Genomic DNA, 19,973 nt, shown 5'->3' on the forward strand with positions numbered 1-19,973 from the left:
AAGGTTCATTTTCTGGAAACATTATGCATCTGCAATAAATACTATTGTAGCAGTTGGCTGCTTCCACTTTTAGGCCAAATAAATATATTTGGTGACCAAAAAAAGAGAAAAATATTAGTAGTTTTTCAATAGGTATATTGAAAGATATATTTAAGAGTTCTCTAGTCTGCATCTAGACCTATATTTAAAACTAAAATCAATGAAAGGAAATCACTTCAAATAACCCAGAGACATACATATTAAGAAATATAGGGCTTCCCTGGTGGTGCAGTGCTTGAGAGTCCACCTGCCGATGCAGGGGACATGGGTTCGTGCCCCGGTCCGGGAAGATCCCACTTGCCACGGAGCAGCTAGGCCCGTGAGCCATGGCCACTGAGCCTGCGCATCCAGAGCCTGTGCTCCACAACGGGAGAGGCCACAACAGTGAGAGGCCCGCGTACCACAAAAAAAAAAAAAAAAAAAAGAAAAGAAAAGAAAAAAAAGAAATATAAAAATGTTTCTGCCTTTTGATTATTAATCCCATTCCTGGGAACTAATCTCAACAAAATAAGAAGAATATAATAGGCACAGAAACATTTATAACAGTACTGTCACTATAACACAAACTCTAAATCAGTGCTACCTAAGAGTGTTTGCTACTGCTCAACTAAGTTTCCAAGTATACTGTTCAGTCAAATTGACATTTTCATAGCAAGATGTTCTCAATGAAGGAAGCACAGCATTGACTTCTATTCTGGAGCAAGCTCCTTGCTGGTTGTAAAACAGCACTCTGAGTAATAATGCTCTAAAGACCCAAAGTGTCCAACATAAGGACATAATTGGTAACCTGTGATATAACTCAAAGAAATACTGCATGAGCATAAAGTAGACTAACAGCTAACAATCATTCAGCTCTTACTATGTGCCAGGGACTGTACACAGTGTTTTACATACATTACCTCTTTTATCCTGGTAATCTCAGGTTCTATTACCTCCTTTTTGCAGATTAAGGAGTAAAGGTCAGAGAGGTTAGAGGACTGATCAAGGTTTAACAGCAGGTAGGAAGTGAAATCAGGACTCAAACTCAGGCATGTATGACTCCAAATCTTGATTACTCTATTATACTGCCTCCACAAAACTGAATATAAACTATGATTAACTATGTATACATGTAAGTAAAAATTTAAAGGAAAGAAAATGTAAATAAAACTTTAGGATGGTGAGACAAAGTAAATTTTTAAAAATGTCTTTTCATAACTTTTAAGAGTTCTAATAATAAATGTAAAATTCAAATAGTAAATTCAAAATTATAACTAAATGGACATTTATGAAATGACATCTCAGTTAAATATCTTGTAAAGCATTTATATACTAATTTTTGTTCAATTTTATATTAAGAATTTATTCTCTGCAAGACATTCCTCTTAGAAGATATATTTAAGAGTGGTTCTGTAACTTGAGTGTGCACTGGAATCCTCTGGAGGGCTTGTGAAAACACAGATTTCCCACTCCAAGAGTTTCTGATGCAGTAGGCTTGGGGTGGGGCCTGAAAATTTGCATTTGTAACAGGTTCCCAGGGGATGCTGATGCTGCTGGCCCAGGGACTATATTGTGAGAACTGGTGCTATTAAAAAATTAACATCATCCTAAATCTAAATACCACTGTTATAATCAATTAAAAAATAAACAGTGCATTTCTCTGGACTACTTTAATGTGGTAAATAGGTTCTTGACAAAACACAGGCCAATGGAATTCATGCCATAGTTCATTCTCTTGAAGAATACAACAGTTTTTTGGTCCAATTCTTTCTCAGTCAAGAGCTACAAACTTTCTAAGGAGGGCAAATAGTTATACTTTAAGTGTCTATACTGATGATATCAACTATCTGGGTATTTCCAGCCAAAACTGACTAAATTATTCTAAGTTGCTGAACTGTTTAAGGGTCTTGGAAATTAGTCTTGCTAAGCAAGCTAACAAATTTAGAATGAATAGTCATAAGTGCTAAAAAGAAACCATCATACAGCAGGCAGTATCATAGGTAAGTAATATCCATATCTCAGCTGACAATTAGCTTCCAATATTAAGAATAAGGAAGTGCTATTTCCGCCTCTCTAGAATGATTTGACCCCAATCAAGTAATCTATTATCATTTTTGCCCTCATGCATGCGGAGTATGCCATGAAACATACCTATGTTTCTGACCATGATTCCTTTAAGTTCATCCACTTGGGCTTGAGTCTCCATCACTTTATCTAGGCCCTTATTCTCGGAGTGATGCTTCTATAAAAGAATATGATTTAACTCATGATACCCAGACATTATTTACAATACAAAAACAAAAAGAAGAGGAATGACATTGAAGAATGCTATAAAACTGTCTTTATCTTTGGCACAAAAGATAGATGTCACTTCATTCAAAAATTGTTACCAAAAATATAGGCAAGCATAAAACTTGCTACCATATGAAATATAATTGTTATAGTATAAAAAGATCACCTTATTTTAAATGAAATAAAGCTAAACGTGTTACATCAAATATACATCTGAGACTCCTGGGGCAGAAGTAGGGTGTTATATAATCTGTGCTCAGACAAGGAAGAAAGGAGAAAAGACTGTAGTGGGGGCAGGGGGAACAGGACAGGGAAAGGGTACTCTAAATTTTCCCCCATTTCTTGGGTATGATGAGGTAGGGACTGGCCCAGCTTCTGAGCATCTGTTCTTGTTATCTGTTGGGATCAGAGTATGCATCCTATTTTCATTGGCTTCTTATAGGATCTAGAAATGTAAGACACTGAAGATAGTATATATATTTTGAAATTATTATCTATAGCAAACAATTGTGGACTGCTTAATACACAATATGCCAGTCACTTCACTGTGCTAAGTGCTTCAAATAAGGGATATTATTTAATCCATGCAAAAACTCTATGACGAAGATGCCATTTTTATTATCTCCATTTATAGTCAAGGATCCTGGCACAGATTTGTTTAGAGGTTCACACACACATCTGGAGCTAAAGACAAACCAGCTAAATTGCAAGTTTTGCTGCCAGCTAACCCTATTTACCTTTTTCCCCCCTTGTGATGAGAACTCTTAGGATTTACTCTCTTAACAATTTTCACACATAACATAAAGCATTATTAATTATATTTATCATGTTGTCCACTATATCCCCAGTATTTATCTATCTTATAACTGGAAGTTTGTACTTTTTGACTGCCTTCATCCAATTCCCCTCCTCACAACTCTGCTTCTCTGATCTATCTTTCTATGAGTTTGTTTTTAAAGTATGATTGACCTATAACACTATGTTATTTCCTGTCACACAACATAGTGATTTGATATTTCTACACATTTCAAAATGATCACGACAATAAGTTTAGCTATGATATGTCAAAATTCAAAGATATTACAGAGTTATGACTATATTCCCAACACAGCACATTTCATACCTGTGACTCATTTATACTGCAACTGGAAGTCTGTAACTCTTAATCTCCTTCACCTATTCTTTCCTACCCCCAACATTCTCCCCTCAGGCAACCTATTTGTTCTCTGTATCTATAACTCTGTTAATGTTTGGTTAAGTTTGTTCATTTGTTTTGTTTTTTTAGATTCCACATATAAGTGAAATCATAGTGTTTGTCTTTCTCTGACTTATTTCACTTAGCATTATAGCCTCTAGATCCATCCATGTTGTTGCAAATGACAAGATTTCATTCTTTTATATGGCTGAGTAATATTCCTGTGTGTGTGTGTCTGTGTGTCTGTGTGTGTGTGTATGCCACATCTTCTTTATCCATTTATCTCTTGATGGGCATTTAGGTTGCTTCTATATCTTGGCTGTTGTAAATAATGCTGCGATGAACATAGGGGTGTATGTACCTTTTCTAATTACTGTTTTTGTTTTCTTTGGATAAATACCCAGGAGTGGAACTGCTGGATAATACAATAGTTCTATTTTTAACTTTTGGAGTAATCTCCATATTGTTTTCCATAGTGGCTGCACCAATTTACAATCCCATCAACAGTGCAGGAGGGTTCCCTTGTCTCCACATCCTCACCAACACTTGTTATTTGTTGCCTTTTTTGAAAATAGCCATTCTGACACATGTGAGGTAATATCTCATTGTGGTTTTGATTTGCATTTCCCTGACAATTAGTGATGTTGAGCATCTTTTCATGTTGGCCATGAAAAGATGTTGGCCATCTGTATGTCTTCTTTGGAAAGACAGCTATCCAGCTCCTCTGCCCACTTTATAGTTGGTTTGTTTTTTATATGTTGAAGTTCTATCAGTTCTTTGCACATTGTAGATATTAAGCCCTTATCGGATATACTGTTTGCAAACATCTTCTCCCATTCGGTAGGCAGCCTTTTCATTTTGTTGGTAGTTTCCTTCACTGTGCAAAAGCTTTTCAATTTGATAAAGTCCCATTTGTTTATTTTTGGGTTTGTTTCCTTTGCCTGAGACATATCCAAAAAAATATTATTAGTACCAATGTCAAAGAGCATACTGCCTATGTTTTCTTCTAGAAGTTTCATGGTTTCAGGTTTTATATGTAAGTCTTTAATCCATTTTGAATTTATTTTTGTGCATGGTGTAAGAAAGTAGTCCAGTTTGATTCTTTTGCTGTAGCTGTCCAGGTTTCCCACACCATTTGGTGAAGAGGGAAAAAGACAGCTTTTTCCCCACTATATTCTTACCTCCTTTATCGTAGATTAATTGACCATATAAGCATGGGTTCATTTCTGGTCTCTCTGTTCTGTTCCATGGATCTATGTGTTTTTGTGACTGTACCATGCTGTTTTGACTATTGTAGCTTTGTAGTATAGTTTGAAATCTGGGCGTGTAATACCTCAAGCTTTGTTCTTCTTTCTCAAGATTGTTTTGGCTATTCTGCAACTTTTGCATCACCATACAAACTTTAGAATTATTTGTTATAGTTCTGTAAAAAATGTCATTGGTATTTTGATAGGTATTGCATTGAATCTGTAGATTGCCTTGGGTAGTATGGTCATTTTTAACAATATAAATTCTTCAAATCCATGAGCACAGTGTATCTTTTCATCCGTGTCTTCTTCAATATCTTTCATCAGGGTCTTAATAGTTTTCAGAGTACAGGTCTTTTACCTCCCTAGTTAGATGTATTCCTAAGCATTTTATTCTTTTTGATGTGATGGTAAGGGGGATTGTTTTTAAATTTCTCTTTCTGATAGTTTGTTGTTAGTGTATAGAAATGCAACAGATTTCTATATATTAATTTTGTATCCTGCAATTTTACTGAATTTACTATTTCTAACAGTTTTTCTGGCAGTATCTTTAGGATTTGCTATATATAGTATCACATCATCTACAAAGAGTGACAGTTTTACTTTCGAATTTGGATTCCTTTTCTTTCTTTTTCATGTCTGATTACTGTGGTTAGGACTTCCAATACTATGTTGAATAAAAGTGGCAAGAGTGGGCACCCTTGTCTTGTTGCTGATCTTAGAGGGTTTTAGCTTTTCACCACTGAGTATGATGTTAACTGTGGGCTTGTCATATACAGCCTTTATTATTTGGGGGTATGTTCCCCCTTTGTTCAGAGGTTTTATCATAAATGGATGTTGAATTCTGTCAAGCTTTTTCTGCATCTATTTAGATGATCATATGGTTTTTATTCTTCAATTTGTTACTGTGGTATATCACATTGATTTCCAGATACTGAACCATCCTTGCATCTCTGGAATAAATCCCACCTGATCATGCTGTATGATCCTTTTCATGTATTGTTGAATTCAGTTTGTTAATATTTTGTTGAGGATTTCTGAATCTATGTTCATTAGTGATACTGGCCTGTAATTTTATTTGTGATATCTGTGTCTGGTTTTGGTGTCAGGGTGATGCTGACCTGTAGAATGAGTTTGGAAGTGTTCCTTGCTCTGCAATTTTTTGGAATAGTTTATGAAGGACAGGTGTTAACTCTTCTTTAAATGTTTGGTAGAATTCACCTGTGAAGCCATCTGGTCATAGACTTTTGTTTGTTGGAAGTTTTAAAATTACTGACTCAATTTCATTATTGGTAGTTGTTCTGTTCACGTTTTCTATTTCTTCCTGGTTCAGTCTTGTGAGATTGTACATTTCTAGGAATTTGTCCATTTCTCCTAGGTTGTCCACTTTATTGGCATATAATTGTTCATAGCAGTCTATTATGATCCTTTGTATGTCAGTGGTATCTGTTGTAACTTCTCCTTTTTCATTTCTGATTTTATTGATTTGAGACCTCTCTTTTTTTTCTTGATGAGTCTGGCTAAAGGTTTATCAGTTTTGTTTATCTTATCAAAGAACTAGCTCTTAGTTTCATTGATCCTTTCTATTGTTTTCTTAGTCTCAGTTTCATTTATTTCTGCTCTGATCTTTATGATTTCTTTCCTTCTACTAACTTTGGGTTTTGCTTGTTCTTCTTCTGGCTCCTTTAGGTGTAATGTTAGGTTGAGATTTTTCTTGTTTCCTGAGGTAAGCTTGCATTGCTATAAATGTCCCTCTTAGAACTGCTTTTGCTGGATCCTACAGATATTGAATCATTGTGTTTTCATTTTCATTTGTCTCCAGGTACTTTTTTAATTTCCTCTTTGATTTCTTCAGTGATCCATTGGTTGTTTAGTAGCATACTGTTTAGCCTCCATGTGTTTGTGTCTTTTGCAGTTTTTTTTCTTATAGTTGATTTCTAGCCTCATAGCATTGTGGTCAGAAAAAATGCTTGATATGATTTCAATTTTCTTAAATTTGCTGAGGCTTGTTTTGTGGCCTAGCATGTGATCTATCTTGGAGACTGTGCCATGTGCACTTGAAAAGAATGTGTATTCTGCTGATTTTGGATGGAATGTTGTATATATGTCAATTAAGCCCATTTAGGTCTAATGTGTTGTTTAAGGCCAGTGTTTCCTCATTGATTTTCTATCTGGATGATCTGTCCATTGAGGTAAGTGTGGTGTTAAAGTCTCCTACTGGGCTTCCCAGGTGGCACAGTGGTTAAGAATCCGCCTGCCAATGCAGGGGACATGGGTTCGAGCCCTGGTCCGGGAAGATCCCACATGCTGGGGAGCAACTAAGCCCGTGTGCTACAACTGAGCCTGTGCTCTAGAGCCCGAGAGCCACAACTACTAAAGCCCTCAAGCCTAGAGCCCGTACTCCACAACAAGAGAAGCCACTGCAACGAGAAGCCCGCGCAACCCAACGAAGACCCAATGCAGCCAAAAGTAAAAAAATAAATTAACTTTTTTTTAAAGTCTCCTACTATTATTGTGTTGCTGTCAATTTCTCACTTTATGTCTATTAATATTTGCTTTGTGTATTTAGGTGCTCCTATGTTGGGTGCATATATATATTTACAATTGTTGTATCTTCTTGGATTGATTCCTTTATCATTAAGTAGTCCTTCTCTGTCTCTTGTTACAGACTTTGTTTTAAAGTCTATTTTCTCTGATATAAATATTGCTATCCCAGCTTCCCTTTCATTTCCATTTGCATGGTATACCTTTTTTATCCCTTCACTTTCTGTTTTCGTCTTCAGATATGAACTGAGTCTCCTGTAGGCAGTATATATATGGGTCTTGTTTTTGTATCCATTCAGCCACTCTATGTCTTTTGATTGGAGCATTTAATCCATTTACATTTAATTATTGACAGGTATGTACTTATTGTCATTTTGTTAACTGCTTTTCAGTTGTTTTTATACTTCTTTTTTGTTCTTCTTTTGCTCTCTTCCCTTGTGATTTGATGAGTATCTTAGTGTTATGTTCGGATTCCTTTCCCTTTTTTGTGTGTGTATCTAGTATAGATTTTTGGTTTGTGGTTACCATAACGTTTATATGTAGCAATCTATATATACATACGTGATTATTGTAAGTTGCTCATCTCTTAAGTTCAAATGCATTTTAACAACCCTGCATTTTTATGCCCCCTCCCACCACATTGACATATTTTACATCTTTTTTGTTTTGTGTATCCTTTATTGTGGTTATAGGTGATTTTACTCCTTTTTCTTGTAATCTTCCTCCTAGCTTTATATGTGGTTGGTTTACTACCTTTACTGTATATTTGCCTGTACCAATGAGATTTTTCCTTTCATAATTTTCATATTTCTTCTTGTGGCCTTTTCTTTTTTGCTTGGAGAAGCCTCTTTAACATTTCCTGTAAAGCTGGTTTGACGGTGCTGAACTCTTAGCTTTCGCTTTTCTGTAAAACTTTTGATTTCTCCACCAAAACTGAATGAAAGCCTTGCTGAGCATTCTTGGTTGTAGGTTTTTCCCTTTTATCACTTTAAATATATCGTGCCACTTCATTCTGGCCTGCAGGGTTTCTGCAGCAAAGTCAGTTGACAGCCTTATGGGAATTCCCTTGTATGTGACACTTTGCTTTTCCCTAGCTGCTTTTAATATTCTTTCTTTAATTTTTGCCATTTTAATTACAATGTCTTGGTGTGGTCCTCTTTGGATTGATCCTGTTTGGGACTCTCTGTGCTTCCTGGACCTAGATATCTGTTTCTTTCCCCAGGTTAAGGAAGTTTTCAGCTATTATGTTTTCAAATATGTTCTCTGCCCCTTTTTCTCTCTCTTCTCCTTCTGGGACCCCTCTTATGCAAATGTTAGTACATTTGATGTTGTTTTAGAGGTTTCTTAAACAGTCCTCATTTCTTTTTATTCTTTTTTCTGTTCCACCTCAGTGATTTCAACTACTCTGTCTTCCTGCTCACTGATCCATTCCTCTGTATCATCTAATCCACTGTTGATTCCTTCTAGTGTATTTACTTCAGTTATTGTATTCATCTTTGTTCGGTCATTGTTTACACTTTCTCTTTGTTAAAAAATTCTAACTTCTCACTCTGTTAATCCAATCATCTCCTGGGTTCTTTGATCATCTTTACAATCACTACCTTGAACTCTTTATTCGGTAGATTGCTTATCTCCACTTCACTTAGCTCTTCTTCTGGGATTTTATCTTGTTTCTTCGTTTGGAACACGTTCCTCTGTGCCTTCATTTGTCCTAATTTCCTTTTTTTGTTTCTATGTATTTTGTAAGTTGGTTACATTTTCCGACCTTGAAGAAGTTGGCCTTTTCTAGGAGACGTCCTACGAGTCCCAGCAGTGCACTTCCCTCTGGTCACCAGAGCCGTATGCTATAAGGATACCTCCTACATGGGCTGTGTGGGTCCTTCTGTTGTGGCTGGCTGACTACTGTGGATAATCTGGTAGGCATGGCTGGTCCCCAGTCTGGCTGGTTGCCAGATCCTGCCTTGTGTGGAGGCTGTCAGCCGCTGGTGGGCAGGGCCAGGTCACAAGGCAGCTGGCTGTAGAGGTCCAGGGGATCCTGGGGTCTCTGGTTGCAGGGCCCTGGGGATCCCAGAGCTGGTGTTGGCCTGCTGATGGGCAGAGCTAGTTTCTGAGATGGCTGGCTGTGGAGTGTGGGGTGTCCCGAAGTTGGTGTTGGTCTGCTGGTAGGCAGGGCCAGTGCCCAGCGGGTCCTAGGGCTAGTGCAGGCACACTGCTATTCAGGGTCAGGTCCTGGGCCCTTTGTTGGGCAGAGCCAGGTCCTGGAGTAGCTGTAGGCTCAAGGGTTCTTAAGGCAACCAGCCTGCTGGTGGGTGAAGGTGTGTCCCTGCCTGGCTAGTTGCTTGGCTTGAGGTGTCCCAGTACTGATGCAGATAGGCTGATGGGCAGGGCCAGGTCCTGGCATTAATACGCTAGAGGGAAGATTCTAAAATGGTGCTTGCGAGCTCCATTAGTAAAGGATGGTAGAACAAGCTCCCAAAAAAGGCTGCCACCAGTGTCTATGTCCCCAGAGTGAGCTCCAGGTGCCTCCTGCCTCTCCAGGAGACTCTCCAAGATCAGCAGGTGGGTCTGATCCAGGCTCCTTTCAAATTACTGCTTCTGCTCTGGTTTCCAGAGCATGTGAGATTTTATACATGCTCTTTAAGAGTGGAGTCTATTTCCCACAGCCCTCTGGCACTCCTGAAATTAAGTCCCGCTGGCCTTTGAAGCCAAATGTTCTGGGGGCTCATCTTCCCAATGGAGGACCCCAGGGCTGGGGAGCCTCATGTGGGGCTTGGACACCTCGCTCCTTGGGGAGAACCTCTGCAATTGTAATTATCCATTTGTGGGTCACCCACCCAGAGGTATGGATCTTGATTATACTGTGTCTCTGCCCCTCTGTCTTACTGTGGTTCCTTCTTTATATCTTCAGTTGTATAAGATCTTTTCTACTAGTCTTCTGTTCTTTCTCATCAATAGTTGCTCTGTAAATAGTTGTAATAGTTGTAATTTTGGAGTGCCCATGGAAGGAGGTGAGCTCAGGGTCTTCCTATTCCACCATCTTGGCCACCAACCTGACCCTATTTACTTTCAAATGGGCACTGGTATATATTTTGCTGGTGATGTTTTACATAGCTTCACATATATGAATGTTTCCTAGTGGAAGTATGAAACAAACCAACTGATTGAATAATAAAGATTTATAACTATTTAAAGGAACTTCATCCCTACAGGATGCATATTTAGAAGTGTAATCCTCAAAAAGGGTATTAAAAAGGAGAAGTGAAAAGGAACGTATTCAATTACAGTAAGTCTCTTTTTCTCATTCACAACACCATCACAGATAAAACTTATGTCTTTGCACTCAAATAGTTTCATGGATAAAAGGTAACTAAGCATTTTTTTAAGGTCTCCACATCCTTAGTCATCAGGGAAATGCAAATTAAGACCACAATGAGATATCATTACACACCCACAAGGACGAATTACATTAAAAAGACAGACCATAACAAGTGTTGGCAAGTATGCAGAAACACTGCAAGTGCTAGTGGGAATATAAATGGTACAACCACTTTGGAAAAACGTTTGACAATTCATTATAAAATTAAACATCATTCACCACATGACCCAGCAATTCCATTCCTAGGTATTTACCAAGGAGAAATAAAAACACGTCTGCACAAAGATTTGTACATGGATGTTCATAACAGCTTTGTTTGTGATAGCTGAAAACTGGAAGTAACTCAAATATCCAGCAACAGGTGAATGGAGAAACAAATTGTGGTGTATGCATACAATACTACTCAGCAAAAAAGGAAACTACTGATTTATACAACATGGATGAATATCAAAAAGCTTACACTGACAAAACAAGGAAGACACAAAAGAGTATATAATGTATGATTCCATTGATAGGAAATTCTAGAAAAGATAAAACTAATTTATGGTGAAAGAAAATAGAGCAGTGGTGGCCTCAGGCAGAGTGATGGGGAGGGAACTGACTGCAAAGGGATATGAGGAATCCTTTAGGGTCATGGAGATGTTTTGTATCTTGAAAAGGGTGGTATTTCACGGGTGTATACATATGTACAACTTTACTGAGCGGATAATTAAGTATTCATACAGATGAACAGACTTTCAAATGACTGAGCTGTTCAAAAATTAAATTTGCCTCGTGGGAGGGTAGAGGTTAATGTATAGGTTAAGAGGCCATTTGGCATGTTGAGTGGATTTACACATTAAATGGGTAGTTGAAGTAGATGATCTTTAATCTCTTTCCCAACCCTGAGATACTCTGAGCACCATTTATAGAGAATATCACCAATTATTCACTTTCCATCCTAAAATGGCCCCTGTATATATTTTTTTAATCAGGGAAGTTTTACTATCTTGGCATATAATAACACAATCAGAAAAATACACTGCAGGTCAGAGTCCCCTATATTCATGGTGCTTTAAGGTAATAAAGAAGATATGAATCAAATACTACATCCTGAGAAAGATCTTACCAGCTGTGCAGCCAAGACACTTGAGAACTCACTATTCATGGCATATGGGAGCGCTGTTTGTGCTCTTGAACCATATGTAGTCTGGAACCTCTTTTTTATCTCATTCAGAAAATTAAAGGCTCTGGAACGCTCAAAATCCTGAAAGGAGATCAACACAGAGTTTACATTACAGTAAACAAAGACGATATGGATGATTAACAACAACCAGAAGAACAGCTAACATTTACTAACAACGATTCTATGAGGAGGAACTGACCTCATTTTACTGATAAAGAAACAAAAGCTCTGAAAAGGTAACTAACTTGCCAAAGGTGAAACAACTAGTAAATGAAAGAGCTGAGAGTCTAATCCAAATATGTTTGATTACTGCCAACTAAGATAACAGTACCTAGGTTAGCTTCTTGAGAGCAGGAATTGGGTTTTACTCCATCTATATCTTTCACAGGATCTATTAGAAAGCCCAGCACAAGAAGATGCTTAAGAAATCCATAATAGTACAGTCTTTCACATACAAAGATAACACTATTGACATAAAGTTTGAATTGATTTTTTTCAATGGTGGTGGTACATTTGAAAAGATCAAGGGATGTACTCTTATCTAGTCCCAGTCAAAATGTGTGTGTGTGTGTGTGTGTGTGTAACATATATACAAAAATATAATTATAGCTCAAGAAATATAAGACTCAACTCTGAGCATCCCAAATTTAGTGATATTTCTCACCTACTCCAAGCACTTTCACATCAGTCATTTCAGATATAGCTGTATTTTTAAAATAATTTTAGAAAATACTGTGAAATCAGGGAATATAAATCATTGTGATGATCACTGTGGTTGACACTCATCTCCATTTCACCTAAGATGATTCGTCTAAGCCAAGAGTTCTTAAAGTGGGGTCAATGGTCCAAATTCAAGGAGCTGATGTACTTGGATAGAAAAAAAAATCTCATCATTATTTTCACCAATCTTTAACTCAAATTTCAATTGTGAATGTGGTAACAAACCGGAGAAGTATTTAACAGTACCTGTGACTTTGTCACCAAGAGAAGTCTTTTTTTCATATACCATCAGTTATAAACATCTCTCAAAATATTATTTATACTCATCACCACATCAAAATAATTTTTATTTATTAGACCCATGAGTAGAACTTGTTATTTAATGAATTCATAAAGAAGCATATACATTACTATATCAATATTTAAAATATTTTGAAGACTGTATTTCAATATAATTGGTTTTGTTTATAATCACACATTTAAAAAAATTCTGGGAGGGGCCCATGAGTGCCAAAGGGGTCTGTGACACAATAAACGTAAGAACCCTGACCTATGGCAATCATGCCAATTCCATGCCTCTTGTCAGTGATCAATTTAGAAATAAATACTTAACCTAGTCCTAGCCAATAAGTCATGAAAAGAAGTCTACTTTGAAAGCGCGGGGAGGGGAGGGTGTGCATCTGGGAAGTTTCCTCATTCATACAGTAAGAGACTTGAGAAGACATAGTCCGTCTTTTTTGGACACAAATAAATAAGCATGTGGCTCCATGCAACCATAAGGGGAATGTGTCCAGGAAGAAGCTAACACTAGGATTGCAGAGAGGAGAAAGGACCTTGATGACCACCGTTAAGTTATTGAGCATTTTCCATCTAGAAGCTACAAATACTCAAAAACAACCTACCAATGTGAACTACAGGTTTACAAAGCTGATCATAATGTATTGTGATTTTCTTTTCCCAAAGTCCACATACATTAAAAGAAATTCACTATTGATTGGAGGAGTGAAATAATCTATTTACTATTTCAGATAAATAAATTTTGAGGGGGTCTGATACCAAAGAATCATAATTATGAACACCAATTCTCACTACACAATAAAATAAATGTAGAAATTACAAGAGGTTAAGCTAAAACTCTACAAAACCAAGCTGATTTGCATATACCCAGATATCAACTTTTATTTTGTTTTGCTGCTCTATATGATAAATACAAAGTATAGAAAAAAATTTCCAGCTACAGACATTATATTCACATCACCTTTACCCACCACAGATACAGATAATTAAGAACCAGCTCTATTAACATTACACATACTTAAATAGCAACATGTCTTCAAGTTACTTACATCATCAGTGATACAAAGATATACAATCCTGTCTTGGCAGATGTAATGAAACAAATAACTGTAGAATAAAAGATATAAAACTTACTGTGGTTATGAGTAATATCTCTTTCACTTCTATCTATGTATAAGAAATTTTAGTACTGCCAACGTGACCATATTATTTATAGATACTGTCTATTCTCCCTCTCCCCTATATACATGTTCCTCTGAAGTCAAACTGATAGAAATAAATAAGAAATTAAAACAAGCTACATAGTGCAATGTTATGCACATTACCCATTAAAATAATAACTGCAAAAGCATAATTGGACTTTTTTTTTTTGGCTGTGCCACGTGCCTTGCAGGATATTAGTTCCCCAACCAGGGATTGAAACTGGGCCCTGGCAGTGAAAGCGCCAAGTGCTAACCACTGGACCGCCAGGGAATTCCCAGATACTTAAGGTTTGAACAAGAGATGACATCTGAGGGACACGTAATTAAGAATAACCCCCAAATGGGCCATACAGTCTTCTTTGACTTCTCCTAAGATTTCATAGCAAACACTTTTTCTACTGAATACTCAACAGTAACATTTATTTGTCATCTACTTTGAACTAGTCACTGGGCTAGGTGCTGAGGATACAAATAAGCAAAACCATCAGTCCCTGCCTTTACAGAGATGAAAGTGCAGGCAATTGTGGAACAAACATAGTAAGCAGGATGATAAGGAGTTAAGGGTAGTACATGGTGCTGTGAGGACATAGAGGTGACACCTAACAGAGTTTGTCAAAGGGTAACAGGAAAACATCCTGGAGCAAGTGATGTTTGAGCTGAGACCTGAAGACTAAGTAAGAGACGGCAAAAAGAACAAGCAAGAGTGTTCCAGAGTGAGAGACCAACAAGCTTAAGGGCTTTGAGATAAAAGAGCAAATACTGGGTTTAAAAGTAAAATTAGTTAATATGACTAGAGCAGTTGTCCCCAACCTTTTCGGCACCAGGGACCAGTTTCGTGGAAGACAATTTTTCCACAGGCGGGGAAGGGGTGATGGTTCAGGCGGTCATGCGAGCGACTGGGAGGATGGTTCAGTGGTAATGAATGTGAGCGAGCAATAGTTCAAGCAGTAATGCGAGTGATGGGAGTGATGGGGAGCAACAGATGATGTTTTGCTTGGTCACACGCCACTCACCTCCTGCTGTGTGGCCCGGTTCCTAACAGGCCTTGGACCACCACCGGTCCGCAGCCTGGGGCTTGAGGACCCCTGGACTAGAGTACAGAATGTAAGGAAAAAATAAACTGCTTGCACAAATGAGGTTGTAAGTAAGCAAATATCATGCTGTATAAGACTTTCAAACCTCACTATGCATTATCCTAAGAACAATGAACAAGCATCAAAGGGCTTTAGCCTGGGAGTGTGATCAGATTTGCCATATAAAAGGATGCTTAGGCTAGAGTGTGGAGAACTGACCGAAAGGAGGACCAGACAGAAGACTATTGAAGTAGAACAGTGAGAGAAACAAACTAAAGTACTATGGGCAGTGAAGAAGGGACTGAGAAGAAATAATAGAACTTGACGACTGGCTACTGGGGGTGAGGCAGAGGGATAAGCCTATTTTGCTTCCCAGATTTCTACCCTGGGCAAGTAGATAGACAAGAATACTTGTTGAATTGTATTATTAATCTTCACATAGAGGCTTGATATGAATTACAAGGAGGTATGGGAACTCAGGCAAAATGTCTTCCTCCACCACTGAAATTGCTGATATCAACTCCACCAATGATTTCCACACTGCATATTCAGTGGCTCTCTCTGACACATTTGATAGTGCTGATCACTTCCTTCCTCTAGAAGGTGTTTTCTCTCCACTAGGTTTCTTAACACCAGGCTTGCCTGGTTTATATGGTAGTCTCTTTCGCTCTCTGTTGATGTCTTGCAGCATCCGGAGCCCCCTGCTTTTCTCACACACATTCCCTGGAGGGTGGCATCCACTCTCTTGTTTTGCTGTCGATATCTGTTTTCAGCTACTACAATAATAATGATTCCCAAATCTAAATCTGACCTATCTCCCGAGCTCCAGGCCTGCATACGCTACTGTCTACTAGACATATCCAACAGGAGTACCATAGACAACTTAAACACTACAGGTGCAAAAATGAAAGTCATCATTTCCCCCACAAAATTTGTTTCTCCTAAACCACACTTGGGAGTATGTTGGTGCAAAGACCACAGAAGGTAATGAGATATGGTCCTTGCCATCAAGGAGCCTATAGTCAGAGGACAGAGACAAAAAATAAAGATAGCAATTATAACACTGCTTCATAAGTGTTACAATATGAATAAACACAGGATGCTATGGAGATACACAAAAAGGGGGCACCTGGCCCAGTCTTGGAATTCGGGGATTTCCAGAAGAGGAAACGTATAAGCTCAGGAAGACAAACTCAGATTTTTAAAAAGTAATAGCTATTGCAAGGCTAGGAAGAGAGAAAGAACCCAACACTGAAATGCACGTAGCTGAGTATGGCTGGAGAACAAAACTGAGGGCTCAAGTAAAGAGAGATAAGGCCAGAGAAGGGAGCAGGGGCAGATCTTGAAGAATCTTTCAAGTAGTGTTAAGGAACTTTACCCTGAGTACCTGCTGAAGGAAGGGACATGATCAGAACTGCCCTTTAATCAGAAGGATTAAAGTGACAATTAAGAAAGTATTTCATTTGGAACCTGTAAAATGAGCAAAAATTTACCGGGGGCCTAGGAATGGAAGGACATTCCAAGACACAAAATCATGAAAAAAGTATACCAAAGCTTGAAATAACATAGATAGGTCAGGTAATGACAAAGATTTCTATAGAGATAAGGAAAGAAAAGTCAGGAATAGACAAAATTGTGAAGGCTGAGTTTGGGCTTTATTCTAAAAGCAATGGGTTTTAAGCAAGAAAGTATAATCATAGGAAAGTGAAATACAGATTTAAGGAGGGATCAACTAGAAGCAGAAAAACCAGCTAGGAGGAGGTTATTAGAAATGCGAAACAATGAATGCCTGAACAGACGCTATGACAAGTGAGGATAGAGGAGATTGAAATACCTCCTGGAGGAGAATGGCAAGGATTTGGTTAAGGAGTCAAATATGATTCTGAAGTTTTAGGCTTAGCCAACTGAATGACTGGTGATGCTATTAAAGAAAGAAAGAAATAGCAAAAGGAAGGTCAGATTTCAGGGAGAAATGATTTTCATACAGTAAAATGTACTTTTTTCTGTTGGTGTACAGTAATAAAAGATATTTTATTCCCAAACTGATTGGGATGATGGAACATGATTATAGGAAAGAAACTAAGGCAGAGGGTTAAAAAGAAAAGACAACTCAGTGATAGAGACTTACTCCAAAGGATACCGGGTAGGACTGGGTCAGGATGCTGGTGGAAAGACACAGCAGATGGATAACATCACTTTCTTGCACTATAACCACATTTTCATTGGATTACATAGTCTAGCTTCTCTTGTAGCTATAGATATGGCTAGTGACTAAGTTCTGCCTGATAAAATATGAGTGGAAGAAACATGCCCTACTTCCCAGCCTTGCCTCTACAAAGATGACATGTGCTTTCCCTGAGCACTTTCCTGGGAACTGACCAGAAACACGATCGTTGAGCCCAATAAATTTTTGAAGAAACCCTAAAGCCATACTCACAAGAAACTGAGGTCATTTAACCCAGAGGTAACTTCTTAGCCCCTAAACTACACCAGGAAGTGACAGACTACAAAACCTATACAGTTCCCAAAGATGACACACTAACACCCATTCTGGATGTGGCCAGAGAGGATAATGGACCAGGAAGAGCCTCCTGGAGAAGAAAGGGAGAAAAGATGAAGAATTTCTTCCAAGAAAGCAGAACCACTAACCACTCCCAGGTCAGAATAAGAGTCTCTGAAATTGCTGTGGAGTAGTTATTTGAATATTGCTAAGAAGCAGTGACATCTATGTGTTTCTTGTTCTTCCCTTTTCTAAATCGAGGTTTACAACTTCCACTTGGTGATGCTGTTCTTATTCCACCAATGTCTATTGGGTTGGTCTGATGAAACAGGGAGATCATATGACTTGTCTTTTAGTTTTTGTTAATGGGCCACAGGAGCCACTCCTGTGCATGATGGAGAGGACTGCGTATCACTCGGACTGTCTGGACCTGGAGCTGGACACAGCGATCAGATGAGTCTTTGGGGCCACCTCCTGCAGAGAGGAGGTATGCTCCATGTTTGGGAAGAAGAGTACATCCTAATATTTTGGTGGCCCAGAAGAGTAGACTGGAAGATTGCAAGTTGTCTCCTGATGTCCTATAACTTCCTCCAGAGTAACAGAGTTTTAGCTGAGCATATGGCTGCACAGCTAGAGATGACAAATTCTAGTCTCCACTCCAGCTAGGTTAGCTACATAACTATGCAGTCAACAATAAACTGTCAGGCCACTTCTGGGCTTTGCCTTTAAAAATACTGGGCAAGCACAGGGAAGTAACAAGAACAGAAGAAGCTGCCTTGGCCAGAGTTGGAAGGCACTAATTAAAAATGGCAGAGCCACCCCACCAGTCCCGAAGTACTCATCTCTGGGCTATCTCATAAATTAATACTGTATTTTGGGTTCTCTCTCTTACAGCAGCTTAGACTAGATCCTAAATTATACAAGGAGTTGGCCCTGGAAACCAATAAGGACCTCCTTCTGAGATAGGGTCTAAGGAAATTAGGATGAGTTAGGTAACCAAAGATTGTTAAGTACTGAGGAGGAAGGTTGAGGCACTTTTTATGATTACTAAGATTTCCCACCTATGCCCCCTCCAATTCATTCTCCAACCAGCCACGACAGTGATTTTTCTAAAGCAAAAGCTTACCAAGTCACACCCCAGCTGAAAACTTTCAATGCCTTCCCATTGCCCATACGGTAAAGTACAACCCCTTAACATGGCCTATGAGGCCCTACAGGACTTCTCTTCTGTCGGCCTCTCTAGCTTTATTTTCACCATGTTGGGCACCAGTCACAGACAAACACCTGCAGTTCGCTAAATATGCCTCCATACTTCTCTACCAGCTGTTCCTTCTACCTGGAATACCATCCCCCTATCCACTAGCTTCTACCCTCTACTGTGATTACCTATGGATTTGACTGTCTCCTTCATTAAACTATAACCTCCATGAGGGCAAATACTGAGTGATTTCTTGTATCCCCAGCACCAAGCAAAGCGTCTGGCGATAGTCAAGTGCTCAGTAAATATTTACAGAAAGAATGAAAGAAAAAAATATTCTTTATCTTAACTACATCAAGTTTCACATGTACTAGAGCTCTATAGCAAAGTCCCTTTTATATCTAACATTTCCATATCTTTCTTTAAAATATTAATATCACTTTGATGACACAATAAAATAATTTTTAGTTAAATTTAAAATTAATAGAACCAGACATTTTCTAAGCTGGTAAAGATTATTGTTCTGTCAGCTTATTCAGATTATCTACTGAGAAGCTTGCTTTTCTAGTTTTCTACTTTTCTGATTATAATAATATAATTCACTTCTTTCACCCGCTACCCACACAGAGCAGAACTCACTTGCCATGTGAGTACGTTAGCTTGTTATTTTCAGAAGGTATCTTAGCCAGAATCTGCTCTGTCACCTCCAGGAAGTTGCCTCCACACCAAGCATGTTTGGCAAGGATAGTGGTTCCCCTGGCAACAACAGCGAAAAGAATGGCCATGGCTTCGATCTATCAAAAGGAAAAAAGACACATAAGACTTAGAATATTTCTTTGACATAATCTTTCAAAAGTAACTTACTATCGTTATCAACATCCATCTGGAGACAGTACTGACCAAGGCACTGTAACATTAAACAGAACAGACTTAACAACAGACTTAACAAAATCACAGTCTTCTACAAACTTATAACCTAAACCACACTGATATGCATTCATATTTAGAGAAAAACCAAATGCATACACATAATATATTTTTATGTGTGTGTGTATATACAATGTAATGTATATGTGATACATGCACACATACACATACATTACACTGATACACAGGTTGCATTTACAAATTACACAGCACAAACTG

The 19,973-nt window shown here is 38.2% G+C and overlaps 1 protein-coding gene across 1 annotated transcript in view; it reads right to left on the reverse strand.

Moving 5' to 3' along the window:
• Positions 1 to 19,973, reverse strand: part of VAMP7 (vesicle associated membrane protein 7) — a 65,916-nt gene that overhangs the window by 31,429 nt on the left and 14,514 nt on the right. The window contains exons 2-5 of the mRNA XM_030850203.2: positions 19,467 to 19,621; positions 13,904 to 13,961; positions 11,781 to 11,918; positions 2,170 to 2,260 (exon numbers count right to left, since the gene is read on the reverse strand). Coding sequence (XP_030706063.1) covers positions 2,170 to 2,260; positions 11,781 to 11,918; positions 13,904 to 13,961; positions 19,467 to 19,612 — 433 coding nt within the window. The 5' untranslated portion in view covers positions 19,613 to 19,621. The remainder of the gene's footprint in view (positions 1 to 2,169; positions 2,261 to 11,780; positions 11,919 to 13,903; positions 13,962 to 19,466; positions 19,622 to 19,973) is intronic.

Source organism: Globicephala melas, chromosome X (assembly GCF_963455315.2).
Source record: "Globicephala melas chromosome X, mGloMel1.2, whole genome shotgun sequence".
NCBI classification, from domain to species: domain Eukaryota; kingdom Metazoa; phylum Chordata; class Mammalia; order Artiodactyla; family Delphinidae; genus Globicephala; species Globicephala melas.